Below are 25853 nucleotides of genomic sequence, written 5' to 3'. Positions count from 1 at the left end.
AAGAGCACATTAAAAGGGTCATGCACCATGATCAAGTGGGATTTATCCCTGGAATGTATGAATACTTCAATATACATAGATCAATGTGATACATTGATATTGTATATTGATATATTCTTGAAAGTTGCTGAAAGTAGGCCTTAAGTATTCCTGCCACAAAAACAAACAAATAAACAAAACCCCAGAGTTAACTATGTTAGTTGATGAAAGTGTTAGTTACCTTGATCTTGGTAATCATTCCACAATGCATATGTATATAAAATCATCATATTTTACACTTTAAATATATACAATTATATTTGTCAATTATTCCTCAATGAAGTTGGGGGGAAAATCCAAAAGCAAATAACAAAAATAATCAAATTGGCTTTGTTGATACTCTGTATTTAAAATGTTTTTCTACTGTTAAAAAAAAAAATTTATACTACCTATATAGTTCAGGAACCCAGAGATGAGAAATTGATATTAAAGTGATCCAGGGCTAGAAACACACTTCGAGTGCCTATAAAAATTAAAGGCAAATTCTTCTGGAGCAGTGGTTCTCAACCATAACTGGGGAGAGGTTTTTTTTTCTTTCTTTTTTAATGACCATGGAACTTTAAAAACACTAACGTGTAAGTCTCATACTCGTAGTATCTGAGTTAAATGGTCTGGGGTTCAAGCTGCCATTCTAACTTTTAAAGTCTCACTAGGTGATTCTAACGTGCAGCAAAGATTGAGAACCACTGCTGTGGAGCATATCTTTAGTGCAGACCACACAGGATCCCCACCAAGCATGACTTAAAAAACAAAATATTACAACACCCAAAGGAACAATTCACCATAAGCAAGAGTAGGCAGAAATAACAAAAAGCACAGTTAAATTCCCAAGAACATTAGATAATAGAATTATTTGTTAGAGACTACATAATAAGAACACTTAAAATAATTAAAGATTAAAAAAATATGAAAATGAAGAAAAATACAGACACTAAATATATATATTCAGTGACTTAAAAAAAAACTCAATAAGTGGATTAAACAGCAAATTGACAGATGTGTAGAGAAAAGTGGAGAACTAGATGATCGATCTGGAGAAAGTACCTAGAATGGGGGAGTGACTGATGAATAATAGGAATGACAGCATAAAACTAAGGGTCATGTAAGAAGGTTCAACATATACCTTATCAATGTTCCAAAAGAAGAGAAAAGAGAGACTAGAGGAGACAAATATTTCAAGAGATAATGGTTGAGTATTTTCCAGAACTAATGAAAAATAAGAATCACCAAATTTGGATTTCAAGCAGGATAAAGAAAACTAAATCCACACCTAAACATGTCATATTAAAACTATAAAACATGAAAGGCAAGGAATTGTGTTAAAAGAAAAGGTAATATTTACAACGAAACAATTAGACTGACAACAGATTTCTTGACAGGATTACTTAGAGGATTTTCAGAGCTAACCATATCCTCTCCACACTGAGTCTATGGCCATAATATTTTCTCTCAGCTTCCACATACTCTCGTCCTAACTGAAGGTTGAGATTGGACTGAGCTCAGCTCAGCATTATCAGTGACTTCATTTGGAAGAGACTGGTATAAGAGGAGTTGAAAGCAGTGAGATGCTAAATATCAAATTTCTTGATAAGCGTGGTGCTCTTGGAGATTTATTGGGGGTTGATTATGCAAATGAAGAAACAGAAGTACTACAGAATCCCATCCCCTGTTTACTCCCATCCTGTCAAATGACAAGCTTAAGAGAAACCAGTCATTCAGAATTGCTATGACAAATACTTGCTTTCACTGACAATAGCAAGTGTTGTCAAGGATGTAGAGTAACCGGAATGCTCATATGTTGCTAGTGGGAATATAAATTAATAAACTACTTTGGAAAACAGTTTGGCAGTTCTTTGAAAGTTGAGATGCATTTACCATACAACCCAGCAATTCCATTCTTAAGTGTTTGTCCAGGAGGAATAGAAACACGTCCACACAAAGACTTGGATGTGAATGTTCAGAGCACCTTTTTCATAAGAGCCCCAAACTAGAAACAACACAAATGTCCATCAACAGATGAATAAATTATAGCATATCTGTAATGGAATATTACTCAAAATTAAAAAGTAACAAGGTACTGATATACACAATCACATGGATGAATCTCAAAAACATTATGCTGAGCAGCAAGTGAAGGACACCAGAATTCATATTTTATGATTCCATGTATCTGAAACTTGGGGAAAAAACATATCTAACCGATAGTAACAGCAAAAAGATAATACTTCCCTAGATCCATGAAGGAGGGTGATTGATGGGGAAGGAAGGGACCCAGGGAAAATTTGGGGTTGATGTAAATGTTTTATATTTTTATTGTAACGGTGGTAACACTCATATCACTGCACACACAGAATGGGTGCATTTTATTGTATAAATTATACCTCGATGAAGTTGGTTTTTAAAAAAAAACTTTCTTTCCTCCTGACAGAAACATTTTCAGCTGTTTTTCCATACTTATTATCTCACTATGACAGTTTTCCTATGTCTGCCTGTCTTTCTTGACTACATCATTTTCTCACCTTTGAAATTTAATTTTTCCCATTTATTTTAAGACTAGGTCATAAATTTGAAATTATTTTCTTTTTGCTCAAAATGTAGGACGTGATGGAGGGATTATGGTATCAAAAAAAGAGTTTTAGAGTGCTCTGAGTTCAAATCCCAGCTCTACCAGTTTCTAGCTATGTTATCTTAGCATTAGACACTTTGAACCTCAGTTTTGTTATCTGTAAAGTGGAAATTGTAATACGCACCTCTTAGGGATGTAAGGCATGTAAACTTTTTGGCACAAAGGAGGCATTCAGTAAATGTTCTTCTCTGTTCAACAAATGATATTTTCATTTAAATTCTTTTTTTTTAAAGATTTTATTTATTTATTTGACAGAGACACAGCGAGAGAGGGAACACAAGCAGGGGGAGTGGGAGAGGGAGAAGCAGGCTTCCCGCGGAGCAGGGAGACCGATGTGGGGCTCGATCCCAGGACCCTGGGATCATGACCTGAGCGGAAGGCAGACGCTTAACGACTGAGCCACCCAGGCGCCCCTTCATTTAAATTCTTTATCATTTATATTATAAGATAGCCAGAGGAATTAAATAAAATTTAGTGAACTTAGTTAAGTAGAATCACTACCTAATAGTGACTTAAGTGAAATGGAAGAAGTGCATGAAAGCAGTGTCACTCAAAGCTGAGTCTGTGAACCATAAACTGTTACCAATGTCAACAAGGTAAGTACAGAAATCGAGAGTACGTATTTAGAAACTTTTATAGAAATTTGATATGACCCTGTATGATTTATATGAGAAAAGTGATTTAAAGTTTAAATCTTGCATGGGAGAAAGTTCTAGGATAATTGCTCAGATTAAGGATCTTGAGCCAGAATGCAAAACCACACACTATTTCCTTCATTGAGAAAACCTTACTATGAAAAAAAGTCAACCAAACTAATCATTGTGCTTAGTGACACAATAAAAACTTTGAATTACATAAAGCCTAATGCATTACATTTGAAATCATTATGTTTAAGTGATAATATGGAAGTTGATCATAAACAATTGCTTTACATGTTAGCTACTACGGTTACTTAGGGAAAAAGTTCTGTAGCGAATGTTGGAACTGTTGAATAAACTCTCAGAATTACTGCTGGATAAGAAACCAGTTTGGGCCCAACCTTTTAAAGATAAAGTATATTAGACAGTCAGATTTGCCTATTTGTCTGAAATCTTTGATATGTTAATAATCTTAGTATTTCCAAACAAGAAAGAAATTCAACATGTTTTTCAATAGCAGATGACTGAAAAGTCAAAATAAATATTAGAAGTGTGGAAGAACAGAGTTTCCAGAGATGGTTATGTCATGTTTCATAATTTTAACAACTATTATCAATGCAATAGATAATAATTTTGATAGAGAATTCTATGCATAGGAATTTCATGGAACCATAAACTAGTCCTTTCATTGAAAGATAAATTTAATATAACTACAGGATAAATTGTTGTAACTGGCTACTGATGAATTTTGAAAATAGAGTATCACTTGCTTTATTTTTTTAAATTGTTAAAAATGAATACCTTGAGCTTGTGAAATTGCTTTAAAATCTCTTCCTCTATTCCTATCAGCATACCTCTTACAACCGGCCTTCCCTATTCTAATGCTATCACAACAAACACAGAATCCGTTTGGATATATGTTATATCCTGCAAATAGTGTTATCATCAATCGGACCTAGATTCAATGGAATAACAAGCAAGAAGGAAGTTTGTTGGTCACAATAAAAATTTTGTAAGTTGATATAAATGATAAACTCTACATAAACTGTGCATATAGAGGACACTGAATATAGATATATCCTTCAGACACATTTTGTTAATATAATTGTAGAATATAATAACAGCAACAGTGATTCTCTATACTAGTCATCTATACATAATATTCAATAAACAACATGTATAGTTTTGTTAATTCTTTTTTCTTTTTTTCTATGTTATGTTTGTTCTGCTTATATTTCCATAACAACAGACATAGAGACAAATGGGACAAAAATAATATAAACCCACACCAAGTAATCTTTGATAAGTGCCAAGGTGCCAAGACTACACAATAGGGAAAGGACAGCCTCTTCAACAAATGGTGGCCCGAAAACTGGATATCCATAGGCAGAAGAATGAAATTGGACCCTTAAACTACACCGTGCGCACACGCACACACACACACACACACAAACTCAAAATGGATTAAAGATTTAAACATAAGACCTGAAACCATAAAACTCCTAGAAGAAAACACACAGGAAAGCTTTGTAGCACTCGTCTGAGCAATGATTTCTTGAATATGACATCAAAATCACAAGCAACAAAAGCAAAAATAGACGAGTGTTCCATTTACATTTATTGAAATATGGTTTAAAATTTCTATATCTTTTGATCTGTTTATATCTTTTAGTTATTTGTAAAATGAGCTTATGATGTCTATGTATTTTTTTGTTCATTTTTCTATAAAATCACTTTCACTGAATTTTACAAAATGATCAGTATGATGGTTTGTAAACTTAAATTGGTCCTTCCCCACAGACGGTTTGAAACCTTTTTTAGAGCATCTGCACAGATTCTGGGAGTAAAGATGGTGCCTTCACTCTGCACTTTGCCTCAGCTTAAGTTGTAGGAGTTACCTCTGATTCTAAACATTTGTTGGTATTTACCTGGGACAATGGGAGAAACCAACATGGAGGAATTCTGCAAATGTGTGGATTTAGCAAATGAATTGTGGTACAACAGAAAGTTTCCCGCTGGTAAGACTATGCTGCCACCCTGTGGCCTTGCCGTTAATGATCCCAAGCTAGGACCTCCATCCTTTGCTTTTTTGTCTTTTCCTCTCAACCCTAACACTTCCCTTGTCCCATCTTTCCTACCTAATTCCTTAATGAGCCCCACGAAATCTACTGAATTCTCTGCTCTCCTTTATTTCATGCTTGCTTTTTTTCTTCAGTTTAGGTAGTTTCTTACTGCTACGTGAATGTGGGCGTTATTATTCAGTGTCAACCAAACTGCTATGAAAGCAGTGAATTATATAACTAATTGGGCACATACCTTCAAATAAAAGTAAAAAAAAATAGCAATAAAAGTTATTAAAGTTACTTTATAGGCAGCAACTAGCAACACACAAGCCATCTTAGATATATCCCAAATTGGGATGCCAGAACACAGATTAGAAAATATATTTTGGAGGGCGCCTGGGTGGCTCAGTTGGTTAAGCGACTGCCTTCGGCTCAGGTCATGATCCCAGGGTCCTGGGATCGAGTCCCACATCGGGCTCCCGGCTCAGCAGGGAGCCTGCTTCTCCCTCTGACCCTCTCCTCTCTCATGCTGTTTCTCTCTCGCTCACTCTCTAATAAATAAATAAATAAATAAATAAAATCTTTATAAAAAAAAAAAGAAAATATATTTTGGAGTGTTAAACTGAGTAAAGGTCTTTAAAATATATATATATATATGTATATATATATATATATATGTATCAGTGTAAGACAGTTTTGCCTTTGTAAAGCTTTTTCATTATAATGTCATATTACTCTGATAGAGATAATATTCATTGTAACTCATCTGGGTGAAGATGAAGCATGGCAAGGTAACAAAGGAAGACAGAAGAAAGGAGTCTGTTTGGGGAAATAGATGTTTCTTCAAAGTTCCTCCCTTCTTGTACATGTCAATTTAGCAATAAGAATTGTGAGCAGGAACCGCATGATCAAGGTTCTTCATTTCCTTGTGGCTAAATTCTGTTTTAAAAATCATTTTGTGTGGGCGCCTGTATGGCTCAGTCAGTTGAGCATCTGCCTTTGGCTCAGGTCATGATCTCAGGGTCCTGGATCAAGCCTCTCCAAGCTCAGCGGGGAGTCTGTTTCTCCCGCTCCCTCTGCCCCTCCCCCTGCTCATGGGCTCACTGCCCCCCCCCGAAATAAAATAAATAAAATTTTAAAAATCATTATGTGCAACCTAAATGAAGCTTTGCAAAGTCGATCTTCCTTTGGAATTTTCCTACACCTAAGATATGTAAAAAAATGGTTGCTCATGCAAAACAATAAAATTGGACCTTTGTCTCACACCATATACAAAAACCAATACAAATTAAAGACAAAAGTAAAAGCTGAAATTGTAAAACTACTAAAAGAACACATGAGGAAAAGGTTCTTGACATTGGTTGTGGTGATGAATTTTTGAATATGACACAAAAAGTGTAGGCATCGAAAGCAAAAATAAGGGTGCCTGGGTGGCTCAGTCAATTAAGCCTCTGACTCTTGGTTTTGGCTCAGGTCATGATCTCAGAGTTGTGGGATTGCGCCCCACGTAGGGTTCTGCACTCAGCGCCAGTCTCCTTAAGACTCTCTGCCTCTCCCTCTCCATCTGCCCCTCCCCCTGCTCTCGCTCTCTCTCTCTCCCTCTAAATTAATAAATAAGATCTTAAAAAAAAAAAAGCAAAAATAGGGGTACTTGGGTGGCTCGGTCAGCTGCCTTCAGCTCAGGTCATGATCCCAGTGTCCTGGGATGGAGCCCCACATAGGGATCCCTGCTCCACGGGGAGCCTGCTTCTCCCTCTCCCTCTGCCCCTCCCCCCACCCCGCTTGTGCTCGATTTCTCTCTCTCTCTCTCTCAAATAAAATCTTTTTTAAAAAAAGCAAAAATAGACAAATGGGACTATGTGATACTAAAAAGCTTCTGCACAGCTGAAGAAACTTAATCAACAAAGCGTAAAGGCAACCTACAGATGGTGGAAAGCATTTGCAAACGACATATCTGATGAGGGGCTAATATCCAAAATACATAAGGCATGCATGTAATAGCAAAAGAAACCAAATAATCTGATTTTAAAACAGGCAAAGGACCTGAACAGACATTTCTCAAAAGACATACAAACAGCCAACAGGTATATGAAAAGGTGTTCAAACATCTCTAATCATTAGGGAAATGTGAATCCAAACCACAATGAGATTATCACCTCACACTCGTTTGGGTGGCTATAATCAAAAAGACAAAAGATAACGAGGGTTGGTGATGGCACAGCAAAGGGAGCTGTTAGTCGGAATGTAAATTGGTAGAGCCATTATGGAAAACAATATGGCAGTTCCTCAAGAAATTAAAAATAAAACTACCACGTGATCTGGCAATCCCACTTCTGGGTATTTATCCAAAAGAACTGGAATCAAAGAGATGATTATCTCAAAGAGATGGTATCTGCACACCCATTTTCATTGCAGTATTATTCACAATAGTCAAGATATGGAAACAACCTAAATGTCCATAGACAGATGAAAGAATAAAGATGTGGTATATACATAAAATTATATATTATTCAGCCTTAAAAAAAAAAAAATCCTGGCATTTGCCACAGCATGGATGAACCTGAAGGACATTATATTATATGAAATAAACCAGAAACAGAAAGACACATATTGCCTAATGTCATTTATATGTGGAATCTAAAATACACTCATAGAAGCATAGAGTAAAATGTTGTTTGCCAGGGGCTGGGGCAAGGGGGAAATGGAGTAATGTTGGTCAACAGGTACACAGTTTCAGTTATGCAAGATGACTAAATTCTGGACAGCACAGTGACTACAGTGAACAATACCATATTGTATACTTGAAATTTGCTAAGAGGGCAGATCTTAAATGTTCTCACACAAACCCCCAAAAAGATAACTATATGTGGTTATAAATATGTTAATTACCTTGATTGCTGTAACCATTTCACAATGTATAAATATATCAAAAGTTCAAGCTGTACACCCTAAATATACACAATTTTTATTTGTCAATTAAACCTCAGTAGAGCTGTTTTTTAAAACTGGTGGCTACCTGGGATTGCCTATCCCTGAAATGACCCTAAAATGCAATTGGTAAATATGCTAGCGGATAGAAGCTCATTTTTAAGGGAATATTTTCTTTAAGATTTATTTATTTATTTGAGAGAGAGCCTGGGGAAAGGGCAGAGGGAGAGAGAGAATCTTGAGCAGGCTCCATACTCAGTGCAGAGCCTGACACAGCTGGATCCCAGGACCCGGAGATCATGACCTGAGCGGAAATCCAGAGTCGGATGCTTAACCAACTGAGCCACCTGGACACCCCTTAAGGGAACATTTTTAAATGGGATGCCATTTATTAATGTTAAATAAAAGATGAAATCTTGGTCTTATATTTACAAGTTCATTGAGCTAGGAGATGCTAGGAAAATGGAGGCAGGAAGTGAGGACGACAAAGGCATGATCAGTGGCAAACGGTGGGGAGGGGACCAATCATGAGCGCTCACGGAAGCAAGCATGAAAGAAAATGTAACTGAAAAATAACTAGCTGAGGAGTTGGTGAATACACCTGAGACCCTTAAAAGGCAAAGATCAACATGAAACATCTAAACCAGAAGGAGTCCCCTTGAGGAGAAAGGATGGTTGCTGTTGTGCAGACTGGGAGTTTGAGAAACTAGTTAAGAGTCCTAAGGCTGCTGCAGGAAGCCTTCTAGGTACTTCCCCTGTCCCTGATGGGCTATTTTCAGCAAAGTAAATGTGCTTAAAAACTTTTGGTGGTAACTAATGGGAATACACAGTAGTGACCACCACTTGCTCCTTCAAGTGGCCTGAGGAAGAGGAAAGAGGGAATAATCGGGAGTAAGCACAATGAATCAACCATTGACATGTCCAATGTCCTAGGAGATGACGTGGAGTTGAAGGGGGCAAGGGAACAGAATGGAGAAGGCAGAACGGCTCTTCTGTTAGCTATGGACAAGGGGCCACAACTGATCCAGGGGGAGGGTTTGCCTGAAACTGGAGGGAAACAGATACATACCAATAGCTAGAGTCTCCCAGGAACCCAGATTTGGACAAACTGAAGAGCTCTCCCTTCAGGGGCTGTGGAACTATTAATAGAAAGTGCCTCCCTTGGGGGAGATCAAGTCTCTGCTCCCTTTCATAGGTGCCTCCCTCTCCCAGAAGGGCAAACCTCCTAAGAAAGGTTCCTGTTGCCTCCACAGGCAACAGAACCAATGAATCGTGTCCACACACCAGGCCTGGCACCTGTTCTAAATCAGGACAAAGACACTGAGGAGCAGGACCTCAGAGTTTGATTCTTACAGCCAGAGGGAGAAAAACCCCAACATGTCCACTTAAATAGTCAGATAGTATGCTTTCATCCAGACTGGAATATGCATTCATGTATATTTTCATCTTCGGAACAGGTGGTTGGAAATGCAAATAAAGTAATAAGTGTCAGAGCCGTATCCTAGCAGTAGCTACTTTGCAAACGTTACCATGGCACCAATTCAACAGTGTTCTTAGAGGCAGCCACACCTCAACAAGGTCTTTCTAACTTGGGACAGCAAAGTTCAAAGGAACTAAGAGACATAAGCTGTGGAAGAGTCCTGAACCAATTAGGGAGGCGAAGCTTTCAGCACGACTGGCCTCTGAAGCCCCTTGAAACAGGGCATGGTACTTAAAGGAGGAAAAAAAGGGAACAGACCATCTTCTAGAACACCTGGAATGTGATCCAAGCCTGGAGACAAAATGATGGTAATTATAACTGCTAACATTTGTTTTTAGCTGCTAACAGATTGTGCACAGATTGGGAAGGGCAAACTCCATTCTCCAACTACTCCAGTGCAAACTGTGCTTTACCAGTACTCACTAAATCCTAGCTGGGGGTGAAAAGAGAGCAGATTGTCCTCATGTATGCCTCATTTATGTTAAAGGAAGAAAGGCTGTCGTCCCAGGGCTGCAGTCCAGGGGCTACTCACAACCGGAAGCAAGGAGCCGGGTTCTGTAGATCTCTGCTTCTTACTGCTAGTAGATCTGCTCTACTGAGGGCAGCACGCCTTTCCCAAGCACAGCCAAAGCACAGGGGAAAGGACAAGGTTGTAGGGACACAGGATGCTGGGAAGACAAGACTCAGCCAACCTGGCCTGTGAACCAACTAAGATTTCCCGAGGTAGGCCCTGGGCTGAACAGGGCATGCCCCTTGCCTGGGTAGGGGCAGAATGAAAGGGCAGATAAGCAAAAGTGAATGATACAAGAGAGTCTGTGATCAATGGGAAACTGATGATATAAACCACAAATTCTCTAAGAGTTCAAAGCGGGCGGGAGGTCTTTCCTGCTTCCCCTTCAGATGAAGGTGATCAAAGAATAGTCTCCGAAAGGCCCTCTGAAAAAGTGGAAGTTTCACCAATGGGGGACCACAGCCGACGGACAGTGAAAAGCCATTAGCAAGAGTGAACCTCCAGAGCTCCCTCCGTGACCTATGGAGGCCACTAGTCCTCAAGATCTCCTTAGAGGCAGTAAGGATGCATCCTTCCCAGCTAAAATAGGAGACGGAGTGCAAAGAGAGGAGTACTTAGGAAAACAGTCAGGACTTTCCATACTGCCTTTATTTTGAAAGATACAAAGACTTCTGCTTCCCATAGGGTAACGGGGGGACCATTAATATAGTTAACTCCATCCATCCACCCCCCCCCCCAAAAAAAACAGAAAGGCAGAGAAAGGCCTCATGGTATGGCTTCTGTAACACTTCAGTCAAATCATGGGGGACTCGAAATTGCAATTTGAGTAGTCACTTGGATATCAGGTGTGCCACCCAACAGCCGACCACATCCGGGGCTCAAGACTGAAAGGTAAGTGAGACTCTGGGCTTGGTTTCAGCAAGTTTTGATATTCAGAGAGCTCTATCTAGTCTGATGAGTAGGGCTGAAAGAGTAGGAAATCCAGGGAGAAAACAGTGCCCAGGATCAAGCCCGAGATGGTGTGAGGCTCCAAGTGATGGATTCATTGCCAAAGGTGAAGCAGGAAAGTGCAGGACCCAGAGAAAAAGGTAGGCAAGGTCTGGGAAGCCTCGGGGCATGAATTCAGTCACATCAGGAAAATGCAGAACTAAGGAGGACGCTGAGGCAAACACCTGATCCTATGGACTAAATTGACATGACAGAGGTTAGGAGAAACCTGGAATGGGATGGGTTTGTGGTGTCCAGAATTACTGCAGAGATATCAGCCATTAGGAGAATGGTGTCTTGAGTAAAGTCACATTCCCTCTATAGCAGGACGGAAGCTCCTAAAATATTTTCTGCCCAGGACAGGTTAGCAAAGAAACTCTGCAGGTTTCAGCTGTACCAAACAGCAGGGATGGAGGTGATCGGGGTTGAGGAAGAAAGAAGCTGACCAAAGTGCTTCCATATGAAAGGCTGTAATAAATATTCCTGTACGACAAATTAGATTTTGGAAAGGGAGAAATATATTTGGTTTTGTTTTGTAATGGTCAGTTTATCTCTCTTAAATTTTCTACTTTACCTGTGTTGTTGCCTGGACAAAGAGTTAAATGTAAAAGATAAAACCGTACATACTAGAAAAAAAATATGGGGAATACTTAACTCCTCTTTGATGGGGAAGTCTTTTCTAAATACAATAATAAAAAATAAATCTTAAGGGCAAAGATGAGACCATATAAAATGTAAAAATCAGTATAATTAAAAATGCCATCAGCATAATTAAATGGCTTCATAAGCCAGGTAAAATACTTGCAAAAATTATGACAGCTAATCTTCTTAATACATAAAGAGTTCTTGCAAATCAGTAAGGAAAACCTCAACAAAGCACGGGGGGGAAGGGGGAGAGATAGGGGATCAAACATATTTCACAGAAGAATAAACACTACAGACCAATAAGCATGTGAAAATGTGTTCAACCTCACTAGGAATTGAAAAGGTCCAAATTATAGCCACAAATGGATACCGATGCTCACTTCTCAAATGGGCAAAGGAGGTGATAAACATCACTGGAAGAGAATGAGATAGAATTGGGACACCTCCCTAAAAAAGCAATCTGACAGGGGCGCCTGGGTGGCTCAGTCGTTAAGTGTCTGCCTTTGGCTCAGGTCATGATCCCAGGGTCCTGGGATTGGGCCCCGCATCGAGCCCCACATCGAGCCCCGCATTGGGCTCCCTGTTCTGTGGGAAGCCTGCTTCTTCCTCTCCCACTCCCCCTGCTTGTGTTCCCTCTCTCGCTGTGTCTCTCTCTGTCAAGTAATAAATAAAATCTTTAAAAAAAAAAAAAAAAGAAGCAATCTGACAAAGTTTGAGCTAATAATACAATTTTTAGTGATCTACATTAAAAGAAAAAAATACAAATTTATTTATAGAAATGCTCATCAAAGCATTATTTATAATAATAAAAAGAGGCAAGAATGTGAATATTTGATTACATATTTGTTGCATAATAAAATACTAATTAGCCATGAATATTGTTTTTTGAAGAATTTTTAATAACATGGGGAAATACTCATGACCTAATACTAAGTGAGAAGCGAAGTATAAAACATGATTTTATTTATGTTGTACATAACAAACACACATAGCAAAAAGACTAGAGGGAAGAGACATGTTAACAGTTATGGGAACGTAAACTGAGATAAACCAGTATGAGTTTTTATTTTTCCCTTTATGTATTAGTATTTTTAAAAATATCCTACAAGAAATACATAATACTTGAATAATAAAAAGTTATTTAAAAATGTTCTTAAAACTATATTAGAATGCCCTAGGTTGCTGCTTGGGAACAATGATAACTGAGTAATTTTTGTTTAAAGGAAAAAAAAATCATTACTTAAAGACCTCAACTTTTGTGGTTTAACATCCCAGAAACTATTTATTTGAAATAAACTAAAGAACCATATGTGCTTTCCAGAATGGTAAAGTTTCCAAAATGTTCTAACAAGACCCACCCACTGGAAATAAAACTCTCAAACAGCAAAGTGTCCACGACCCAAAGAAAACTCAAGTGGCATTCCTACGAGAAGTCTCCACCATTAACCATGATCCTTTTCCCAAAAGGATAATTACTCCAATTTACTGCCACTGATCTGAAGAAATAACTGATTTTAAATGCAAGCACACTCAAAACCTATGCAGATAATTAGATAATATCATTCAGAAAAGGGACAAAGGAAGAACATTACAAACAAAACTGCAAAATCCCTGCTTGTTTGTTTAGACTTTCAAAAACAAGAATCATTTAGATAATCCTGGGATTTGTACTATCACTACTAAGAGCTCATCTTTATTGAGTCCTTAATATGAGTCAGGCACATAATAAAGCATTTTATATGTATTTCATCGTTCAATCCTCAAGATAATGTACTATTCTTATCCTCCTTTTACAGACAAGGAAGCTGTGACTCCCAGATTTTAAACAACTTGCAGAAAGTCACTGAGCTGGTAAGTGGCAGGGCCCAGATTTGACAAGGTAGTCTGTTTCCAGAACTTGCACTGTTAACCCATTTGCTGTATTGCCCCACAATCTGTGAAAGAGGTAGAGGTGCATTATACCTTTCTTTTTCGTCTCCTCCCCACGCCCCAAGAGTCTCAATTGAAGAAAGATGAATCCTGAGCTTTCTAGTCTATGGATATATATCACTGTATTTTACAATCAAAGACGCTATAGTGATTGTGCTACCTCCTTTAAAGAAGAGTATGGTTCAATAAAGTAATGCATTTTCTTTAGTTTTTCCTGCACTGGTTTTATGTATAATTTCTCTCCCTTGTTTAGGGTTGCAGCTAGAAGACCATAAAACTAGCAATGGAGCCCTTATATGAAGAATACCTAGCAAATCGTGGAACAATAGTAAAACCTTACTACTGGCTAAGCTTCTCTCTAGATTGCTCGAACTGTCCTTACCATATTCGGACAGGTGAAGAAGCAAGAGTTCCCTATACAGAATTTTATCAGATTTTTGGATTCCCTTATGGGCCAGCGTATCCTCAAACAAAGCACCTCACATTTTATGAACTAAAAACTTCTTCTGGAAGCCTGGTGCAAAAGGGCCATGCTAGCAGTTGCACTGGGAATAATACCCACCCAGAATCAATGCTATTCGAGATGAATGGTTATTTTGACTCAGCCCTACACAATAACAACGCTATCAGGCATATCATTCTGTATTCCAACAACTCCCCTTGTAATGAAGCCAACCACTGCTGCATCAGCAAAATGTACAATTTCTTAATAATGTATCCAGACGTTACTCTCAGCATTTACTTTTCTCAGCTCTATCATACTGAGACCGAATTTCCTGCCTCGGCGTGGAACCGGGAGGCTCTCCGGAGCCTGGCCAGTTTATGGCCACAGGTCACTCTGAGCCCAATAAGTGGCGGAATTTGGCATTTTCTCCTCAACAGCTTTGTGAGCGGTGTCTCGGGATCAACTGTTTTCCAGCCCATCTTAACTGGGAGAGCACTGGCTGATAGGCAGAACGCATATGAGATCAAAGCCATAACGGGGGTGAAACCTTACTTTACCGATGTTCTTCCCCAGACCAAAGAGAATCAGAACATAAAAGCTCAGGCAGCTTTAGAGAGCTACCCCTTAAACAAGGTCTTTCCTGGACAGTCTTTGCAAGTGACAAGGGGACGACCGCAACCCAATCTGACCCCAGACCTCAGGGTTCCTGTCATTTTTGTGCTGGTGCCTTTCAGAGACCTACCACCAATCCACGTGGGTCAAAATCCACATAAACCCAGGAATATCGTGAGGCACTTAAATATGCCTCAAATGTCATTCCAGGAAACCAAGGACCTCGGAAGGCCTCCCATGGGAATGCCAGTCGAGAGAATGGAAATCACGGAGCAGCTTGCAAGTAGCAAAGAGATGGATGAGAAGAAGAAGAGGAAGAAGAAAGGAAAAAAATAAAATCTATTATTTCTACAACGTGAGACCAAACAACTACCAGAGGACTAACTCGATAGCAAACAAAAATCTGGAACCTTTCTCTCTTCGGTCTGATCCAAGATGGGAGATGAATGGATACACTAAAAGCAAAACCTGAATTATTTGCTATCTCAACTACTATAAAGCTACACTACTTTTAACATAATCCAAGATGTTTCCATAAGCAACTTGACCTCTCTCCTTTATTTTGAAAATGACATTATCAAAATGGAGCCATTAGTACCTTGCTAATATTTTGGTGTGGAAAAGGAAATGTCGTTATTCTAGTCTACCCACATCATCTTTCCACCAAAAAAGCCCATGGACTAAACAGCTTCTTAAATTGATTTCAGTATAAAAATTTACTGTAAAATTGGAAAACAGCCTGCAGTTACTGACATTAAGTGCTGTTTGCAAAAGCAAACCAGTGATTTTCCCATTAATTGTTAATCATGGACAGAAGACTTTAGGCAGCCCATTTTTTTTTTTTCTAAAGTGGTTCAAAATAGTTCTGTGTGAAAAAAAAGTTATTTTGCTAATTGATTATATACAGCTACAAAAACTGATTTTTGAAACCTAGTCACCTGCTCAATGTGATTTTTCCCAGCTCAGGTCTCTCCTTCCTGAGCAGACGATAGAGGCAGGATGATACATGAGACCCTGCAAAGGCTCCTTCCATCACACACCATATAAAATCCAAGCTGCTCTTACTGGCTGTCAAGGTTCCTCCTTTACCTTCCAGTTGCCTAGTCTCATCAGCAAGATTGTAAGTTCCCACAGGTCAAACACTGTCTCTCTCCCTCTTTGGTTTTCCCTTAGAATCTAGCCAAGTATCCAGGCAAAATGTGGGTAGCAAGGTTGTGAATCTACATCTCAATAACTTTACCAATCACTGTTTCCCAACACTCCATACCCATTCCAACAAAGGGCTCGCTTAACCATCCTGCAATAGACATCATTTTTTTTGTTGTTAGCATCCATTCCCCCTTCTTCTGATATAGCTCCCCAATGCATAATTTGTTTTACTTCCCTTTTTCCAAACGTTTTCTCTTTTCAGCAATGTATATCTATACAGTCTCTCAAAATCTTGTTCAAAACACACTTCTAGGAAGTGCTCCTTGAATAACCATCTGAGCGTGTACATTAAAGCACTTTGTGTTTAATTCATTTACATTTGCTGCCTCACTTTCCTCTTAGAAGTATGTAAAAATATATTACAAGAAAAATGTATATCCATTTGTAACTTGCTACTAAATTTTTTCTTTAAAAAAAAAGATTTATTTATTTTTAGAGAGAGAGAGCATGCCCACTGTGGGGAGGGGCAGAGGGAGAGAGAACCTCGAACAGACTCCCTGCTGAGCAGGGAGCCTAATGTGGGCTCCATCTCACAACCTTGAGATCATGACATGAGCCAAAATCAAGAGTTGGATGCTCAACCAACTGAGCCACCCAGGCACCCCAAATTTTTTCTTAATGTATGTAAAAAGTAACGCTAAGCTAAAATAAGATAGTTTTGCCATTAAAAAAAGCTTAAAGCAGATGGGGTAACTGGGTGATGGACATTGGGGAGGGTATGTGTTGTAATGAGCACTGGGTATTATATAAGACTGATGAATCACAGACCCGTAACCCTGAAACAAATAATAGATTATATGTTAAGTAATTGAATTTAAATTAAAAAAGGAAAAAAAATTTTTTAATTAAAAGTAAAAAGCTTAAAGCACATAGTACTCCATGTCAAAAGAGGAAGTGGAGGAGGAAGAGGAAAAGAAAGAAAAGAAAAATGTTTAGAAAAGAAATTTCTATTGTGATTAAAATAAACATCACTAAAATTTTTAAAAGAATATTCTATTGTTAACATGAAAAATTTTATAGAATTATTGGAATATAATTACATTGTAGTATACAGTGATTATTAATTTAAAAAGTACTGAAGTTTATTATTAGATCATGAAATCATATGTCTGCAATCTGGGATGTAGAGTCAAAAAAAAATAAAAGAGACCCAACGCGACAAATTCAGCATCTCTATCCAGGTGGGCAACTGAGCTAAGAGCACTGGCAAATCTGAGGGGTTTGGAGAAACAGCTCTGAAGCTTCTGCCAGGTTGGCCGGTGATGGCCTGCAGCAGTTGGGAAGGATCTACTCACCTTATAGGTTTCTTAAAAAAAAAAAAAAAGAAAAAAAGTAGATTCAAACAGTTGCCATGAAGTCTATCTACAAAGTGGTCAAAAAGACATAACAATCAGGCTACAAAGAATTCAGTTAAAAACATAGTCTGAAGGGGCGCCTGGGGGGCTTAGTCAGTTAAGAGTCCAACTCATGATTTCAGCTCAGATCATGATCTCAGGGTCCTGGGATCGAGCCCCAGGTTGGGCTCCATACTCAGCAGGGAGTCTGCTTGGGATTCTTTTTCTCTCTCCCTCTGGCCCTCCCCCCACTCGCTCTCTCTCCCCCTCTCTCTTTAAAAATAAATAAATAAATCTTTAAAAGAAACATTAAAAAAAAAAACATCGTCTGAAATCTAAGAAGAATTTGTATTTCAATGGTATATAACAAAGGGAGAAATGTTGCCTGAACTACAGGAAAGAAAAGTGCCTTTTGGCAGTTAAATTTTTGTACCAGTTAGACATGTCTGGAGCTAGGAAGAATGTCACTGACAGGTCATGAGTCCCTGGCCAATATAGTCAAGCCTTCAAAAGACTGTTAAGAGAGCATAAAGATATATGGCCCTAGGTATGTAGTCTCACTTTCCCCTTTGGTAAAACAAGAGATAAGACTAGTTCATAATAAGGTCCTTTCAGCTCTATCCGTTCTAAGATGGCTTGGATCAGAACAATAGATCCATGGAGCAAGCTTTTACAGTGCAGTGACCACACTTCTTACTCACCACACAATGGATTCTTGGTCACATCAGGCTGGCCCAGGGACTTAGGGAAGAGTAAAAGTTGGAATGTTCCACCTCTCTTCAGCAAACTGGCATTAGTGATAGTGAAGAATTATCACTGCAGCCACACTTATGGAAATTCCAATAAAGGAAACACAAGCCAATAAATTAAGCAGCTAGTGGTGTGGTGATCTAAAAGAGGCAAGGGGTATGTCCCAAGAAACTGATGAGGGTAGAGGAAGGGGAACCCTACCTTTATGAATCTACCATGATGCAGGTTTGCCTCTCAGTTTTGTAGGTTCAACTACCTACTTAGTCAATACAGAGAGAATGAATCTATTAACCAGGGCAGACCTGGATTAATAAAGCTCCCAAGACTGACATGTAAAAACGGAAGGCTGTGTACTGATTTCCAGTGAGACCTACAACGGGATATGCAACCAGATAATTCAAGTGGTCTCGCCTATACAGCCTCTCCATGCAGAGAAGCTACCTGAGAAACCAAATTATAATCAGAAGGTTGCTTTGTGGATTAAGGGAGTTCATTATTTGAATCAAATGTTTAGTGCTATCACAGTCTGCTTACCAGGGACACTGTGCCTAAAATGGTGGGCTCTGCCCAAGGGCACCTGACCCCCGGACAGTGTTTAAGTGGGGGGAGACTACAGGAGACCACAGAAACCTTTACAACCAACTCCTGTCATGACTAGTATCGATTCTCTATAGATGTTAATGTTTTATCAAGCTACCATCTAATCCTGCTGGCCTGGGAGCAAATCCTATTTCTTTAAACAGCTGTTACATATCTTTTTTGATTCAAAGCACATGAAATCCAAAAAGTTTAGCTCAAACAATATCATGTTATGCATCTTATTTCCAAAGGTTTTAAGGAAAACTACATGGTAACTTATACTAATTAAAAATAATATTATGACTGCCTAACATTTAGTAAGAACTATATGTCAGGCACTTTTCTAAACAGTTACATGTATTAACTCATTTATTGCTCCCCATAATCTTATGAGGTAGGTATTATCATAATATCTATTTTCAAATAAGGAAATTGCAGCACAGAGAACTCATGTAGTAAAGGTTGAGCTAAGATCAAACCCAGGAGCCCTAGCTCCAGAATCCCAGTTCTTAATCACTATGCTTTAATGGCTCTCAAAATAGCAACAACATGGACTCACTACAAAGCCTGGGAAAATCAATACCCATTTTTACCCACACTGAGGCCTTTCTGTAGTTCTGCTCAGACTATTGCATCAGTAGGCATCCTGTAGACTATGGGAGCTAGGGAGGATGGGTGGGCTGGGCTGGAGAACTTAAGTAGCTCTAGATCCCAGAGTTTTGGCACCCTCCTCATCCCCTACTCCTTGTTTTAGCTAGAGCCTCATACCAAACATACGTCCTGAGATTACCTTAACTTGATGTCTCTGACTCTCAGGGATGTACAAAATCACAGACCTGAGGCAATGGAACATTGCTTTATTACTCTATTTAGTTAATTAAGTGGAATTGGTGCCTCAAAAAATTAAAAAGAGAATTATGTGATCCAGCAATTCTGCTTCTGAGTATATAACCAAAAGAATTAAAAATGGGGTCTCAGATATCTGTATACCCATATTCATAGCAACATTATTCATAATAGCCATAAGTAATCCAAGTGTCCATCAGTAGATGAATGGATAAAGAGAATGTAGAATATACATACAATGGAATACTATTTGGCCTTAAAAAAGAACGACATCCTGACACATTGCTAGAGTTGTGAATGAATCTTGAGGAAATCAAACTAAGTGAAATAAGCCAGCCACAAAACAAAAAACAAAAAACAAAACAAAACAAAAAAAAAACAGGTACTGTATGAATCCACTAATATGTGGTACCTAGAGCTATCAAATTTATAGAGACAGAAAGTAAAATGGTTGTCTTTGGGGGCTGGGAGAGGAGTGCGGAATGGGGAGTTATTGTTTAATGGTACAGGGTCTCAGATCTGCAAGATAAAAAAAGGTCTGGATATGGATAGTAGGGATGGTTGTACAATAATGTGAACGTAATATTACTTAAAGGTACACTTAAAAATGGTTAAGACAGTAAATTGTATGTTATGTGTATTTCGCTACGACTTAAAAAAAATTAAGTGGAATTATTCATCAACACCTACTGATCTCTTCATATACTAAAAAAAGTGACATCTTTTGTGATAGACTAAATATTAGGTAACAGGCTCTCTGTCTATCTCAAAATACTGAGATAAGGTGGGGAAAGCTCACAAGTACCTGAAGAACAAATGTCTTTTAAAAAATCATTACAATAACAAGATTTTTTAAGTTCACAGTTTAGAGTTCATTTCAAGCTATGAAAAGCCCTGTGTAGGTTTATGTGGACCCTGATACTTAGTTATATCCTTATTTTTAGCACAGAGGTAAGCAGTACAGTTGGGAATAATGAGAAAGACTTACTGAGTAGACAGTGGTGATTAAAAGCACAAGCTTTGGAATGTGACATACCTAATTACCATACCAGTCTGCCATATGCTAGTTGAGTATCATTGGCTGAGTCACATAACCTCTCTCAGTCTTTGTTTCCTCATCCATAAAATGGACACACTAACTCCTAAGCCCTAGAGCTACTCTGAGGATTAAATAATGTAAATAAAGAGATTGTTTACCAAGTCTAACACAAAACAAACATCAAGCAGTTGCTATTATTAATAAAATATTAATAGAATAAGGATAGACAGTAGAAAAAAAGGAATTGCAGGATCTTTCAAATTTTATCAAAACTAAATTTTATTTTCTGTAAGAAGTAAAGATCTATTACTAGCATTTGTAACAATAAGGTTAGGGGGAGAAAAAAAGTTTGATTTTAATATTTTGCTTAAAGCAACAAGAGAAGCAATAAGTCCATGGTCATGCAAGATATTAAAATAATTGTGAGAAAATATTTTGTGCAACTTTTTGCCAAAAAATTGGCAATCGAGATAGAATGCATGATCTATTATGAAAATATAAATTCTAAAATTGACTCAAAAAGAGAAAAATCAAACAAGTCAATAACCACAGAAGATAGAGATGATCAAAGATCTAACCCTAAAAATATGAGCAAGTCCAGATAATTTTGCAAGCATATTTTATAACTCTCAAAGAAAAAATAGCATAGAAATTTTCAAACTTTTCCAGAGCATAGGAAAGGAGGTGGAAATCTCAATTCATCTTACAAAGCTATACTAATCCTAATATCAAAATTGAATAGAGATGGCATAAAGAAATACCATGGGTCAATCTCACTTACACATATTGATTCTGAAATCACATAAAGAAAATATAAACTAATCCAATCTATCAAGTAATTAAAATAGTAACCACAATTTATTCTAGAAATGTGGGAATGATTCAGTACAAAAATATATATATAAATAGGGGCGCCTGCGTGGGCCAGTCAGTTAAGCGTCTGCCTTCCGGCTCAGGTCACCATCCCAGGGTCCTAGGATTAAGCCCCTCATGGAGCCCCGCATCAGGCTCCCTGCAGGGATCCAACTTCTCTCTCTCCCTCTGCCCCTCCCAAACACCCTCAATGCTTGCTCTCTCTCAAATAAATAAATAAAATCTTTAAAATATATATATATAATCCATTATATTTGTAAATTAAAAGATGAAAAATAATATGGTTTTTGTTAATAGGTCCCTCAAAAAAAGCATTTGATAATTTTAGCAGTCATTCCTAAATATCCTAAAACAATAGGAAATATAAACCAGTAAAATACCAACACTATTTCCATTAAAATAGAAACAAAAAAGAGATGCCTAATATCACCCAGTTTTTCACACTGTTTTTGATAGTCCAACTAATGCAATAAGAAAAAAAAAATAAATGAAAGTGATATAAATATTAGAAAAGAAAATGTAAGCTATCCTTACCTCAAATATTGTTATTATATACTATGACAAGAAATGCAACCTTAAAAAAACTGTTAGCATTAATAAGAGATCCCAGCAATGGGAAAGAATACAGAATAAATAAATTTTTAAATCCGTAGCTTCTCTTTATATTATCATAAGCAGGTAAAAAAAATAAATAAAAGAGTCCCATTCAAAACAATGTTTAACAAACAAGGTTTATTGTTCCATTTAGCACTAAACGTTTTCCCTGAGACAAGAGTACAGATTAAAAATTTTTAATCTTAGAAGCACTAACATATAAATAAATACAGGTCCCATTGTAAAATAGTTCACCCTAACTACCCTACCTTAGTGTGTAATCATAAAGTTATATAAAGCTAAAATAAATCACAAAGCAAAAATTGAAAGTTTGGAAGGCTGGTGGTTCAACATAGAACCAGTTCATTTGGATATTATGTACAAGCATGAGACCATACTATAGTCTAGGTAACATGCTAAAAAATCATTTTCTATTGTAGTAATTATATTGCTAGAGAACAGTGGTATTACATCACCATTACCAGAAGTGAATCTTACTTATTTATTTTATATTTATAACACGTCTGATATATTTGATTAACACTGGCCTCGCTTCCATTTCATTGCTGTGGGATTCAATCAATGTCTTCGTTTGTTAAGTATTTAGTGGCAAAGCTGGGTAAAAGAAGCACATGGTAGGTGGAGTACTCAGCTTAAAATATCTGAAAAGAAAGACCTATTATAAAATAGTTTTATCAAAATACTTTCTAATTAAAAAGATCCTTCACTCTTTGCATTATCACAGATAATAAAAAGGAGCTATATACTATCACACAGCATTAACCTTGAGAAAATTCAGACTTAGTCTTACTTTAGTATTCAACCAAACCAGGTTATCTGCACAGTAAATAAGATGTCTTAAAACCTTATGGATCTGTTATTCCAGGGATAAACACTCATTTGGAAAATTAAATAGAGAGAATAATATTATCTAAAGTGAATTAAGTACTATGATTAACATAAAAATTTGTAATTTGCAAAAAAGTGCAATAATGTGTATTATCTAATTAAAGCATAATTAAGGACAGGTTTCCACACACACACACATTTCCCTAAAGCTTTATAGATTTAACTGTTAGTTGACTGGGGTAGGGAGGAAATTAATGTGTCCATTAAGAAATACTCAATCTCTAAATATGATTGCAAAATTGTCAGATTATTAATTCATTGGATAGAAATGTTTTGCATACTTACTATGTACTAGGTACTTATCGTTGTAAGACAATAAAAAATACCACATTGGCAAAGGACCTTTTTGACATTATTACATCTCAAATGTATTATGCATTATGCAACTGAAAATTAATTAATTATATTTAACACATTCAACATATAGAACAAAATTCTGAGTAATCAAATCAATTATACCCTTGAGCAACTCGATTTTTTAAATTCCTCTTATTATTCGCTTAAGTTGATTTCTACCCCCAGGATTCTTTCCCAGTTCTAAAATAAGAGAATAGAGACATTTCCTAAATAAGACCTAATACAAAAGAAGAGAAATGTAAGAGAAGGGATACATTAGTCTTAAATCCTTGTTTCTGTTTGTTCTCAATAGCGCTTCTAATGTTCAATTTTCTCTTCAAAGAAAATCTTGATTTAGAAGAACAAAAGAGTACAATCATCTTTAACATCAAAACAAGTATACTGTTTAGCTCTTACCAAAGTTAGCAAAAGACTGAAACTGAGGAAGAAATATTAAAATAAATTTTTATTGTAACTTATATAATGCCACTCACCATGGTAATTAATGGTCTAATACTTTGGTATATGACTTTTTAAAATAAATATTACCAACAGGTAGAAAATTTTCCTTTGCTCTACGAAAACAAAACGTGGGGGAGTGTCCATGTTTTTGCTCATAACTTGAATCTTAACTTAAAGAAATGTCACTTCCACTACCTAAATGATATATTTTCTAGAAGGGTGATTTAATTGAGAAGAGAAAAATGCCACATTGCTTCTTCCTTCCAAGAAGAAAGGATGTATTCCATTCCTGTGAACTTTCTGTCTCTCCATATATATATATATATATGTATACATATGTATACATGTCAATGTAGATATATATACATATATACATATGTATGCATATCTGTCCAACAAATGTTTGATTTTGAGATCTCTCTTCCTATTCTTACTGATTCATTATGTTCACTGTGACTTTCAAACTGTCTGCCTTTCACATTTTATTCATTCATCAGTGAATAATTGAGTACCTGAATGTATTACGTACCACCTGCGTGCTTAGCATAATATCAGATGTAAAGGAAAATACAAAATAAATATAAGACCAGTCTTTGCCCTCCAGAATCTTCTGATCTCTTCCAGGAGCAAGATAAAACCATTAAGTAATTCATAAGACTAGTGCCAAAATCAATGGTACAGGTAACATGCATTTTACATTTATGTAGAATTTTAGAGCTTCAGAACACTTTCCTGTACTTAATCCTCAGAACAATCTTGTGAAGTACACATTATTAGCTCCACTTTAGCAACGAGGAGCCTGAAATTCAGAATTTTAAGTGGCATGCCTCAGTCAAATGATTTACAAGTGGAAGTCAAGACTTGAGCCAGGGTTTTCTGACTCTACGTCCAGTGCTCTTTTCAATACAGCACAGGAAACCAAGGATTGGGGTATTCACAGGGCAACAACCGGCTTTCTGCTAGAGGTGGAATCGAACTAGACCTGATAGGATGTCAGGAAAACGTAAAGCTATCTGAGCAGCGTCCAGCTGAATGTCCAAAATAATTTTATTCTGCAAATATTTTTACTTCAGGGTTATACACACAGCACAACTACCATTTCTTTAGTGTTAGTGCCTTTACCTCCTCAGTAAGAGCTTTGCTCTCAGAAATGAGGATGTCAAATGTAACGAAAAGCTGGCCTAGCAGAATCATAAAAATCTGAAGTCACAAATATAAATCTTAAAGATCTGGTTTCTACTAATCCTCACACGTTTTGCTTCCCCACAGCACCGGAGAGCGTAACTCGCCCCTATCCTTTTCTAGCATTCTTGCTCCAAACAGGCACTTATTTTAAGATGTCAATGACCGACCCTACCCCAAATTCCACAGGTTCGCCCCAGTTTTGCCACCCCAGCCCCTGCCCAGAACCTCCCCCTCCCTCCCAGTGGATATGATACCTAGTTCAGGCTCTGCAGGTGCCGTCGGGATGCTGTCACACACCACTGACAGGTAAGATATGACCTTTCGACTCCGTCCTTGGGGACCTCCCGCTAGCCGCGCAGCGCGGTTCCAACCCCGGAAAAGGGGCTCCCGGCTCTGGAACGCAGCCACCGGCAGCGCACGGTCCGAGGTGATGTCTCTGACAACTAGAACGACGCTGGGCGCCCGGGCGCGCATCACTCCGCCCCATACTCCTGCCAACTGCAGGGGACTTGGTCCGGCAACCGGTCCATCACACCTCAGAGGCAAGTCCGGGCCAGCCGGACCTCACGCAGGACCCCGAGGACAGGTCGCTGGCAGCAGCGGCGGCAGCAAAAGCCACCCGCCCCCAGTGCCCATAGCCGCCAACCTAAGACCCCCCAGGCTGGACCGCAGAGAAGCGTTGCTATGGAAACCCCCTGAGGATCACGTGATGCCCTCGGACGACCAATTGCCTCTTACCTCTGCCCACGGCACCGCTTTCGGCCCTCCCTCCGGCCCCACCCCCTCCCGCCCCCGCCTCCTTCGCCCAGCCCCGCCCCTTTCCTGCAGAGAGCC

At 38.1% G+C, this 25853-nt stretch overlaps 2 protein-coding genes across 2 annotated transcripts in view; one reads left to right on the top strand and one right to left on the bottom strand.

Moving 5' to 3' along the window:
- The window catches only part of RGL1 (ral guanine nucleotide dissociation stimulator like 1), a 249113-nt gene extending 223537 nt beyond the window's left edge, over positions 1 to 25576 (bottom strand). Inside the window, exon 1 of the mRNA XM_045877303.3 lies at positions 25274 to 25576. The gene's annotated coding sequence lies outside the window, so the exon portion shown is untranslated. The remainder of the gene's footprint in view (positions 1 to 25273) is intronic.
- APOBEC4 (apolipoprotein B mRNA editing enzyme catalytic polypeptide like 4) lies at positions 14130 to 15239 on the top strand. Its single transcript, XM_045877310.1, has one exon. It carries the CDS (start codon positions 14130 to 14132, stop codon positions 15237 to 15239), a length of 1110 nt encoding a protein of 369 aa, XP_045733266.1.
- Positions 25577 to 25853: the final 277 nt, after the last annotated feature.

This window comes from Mirounga angustirostris, unplaced genomic scaffold (genome assembly GCF_029215605.1).
Source record: "Mirounga angustirostris isolate CCGP_5_RB_7025 unplaced genomic scaffold, mMirAng1.0.hap1 SCAF_6, whole genome shotgun sequence".
In the NCBI taxonomy this organism is placed as follows: Eukaryota; Metazoa; Chordata; class Mammalia; order Carnivora; family Phocidae; genus Mirounga; species Mirounga angustirostris.
This window is presented reverse-complemented; position numbering and strand designations above follow the sequence as displayed.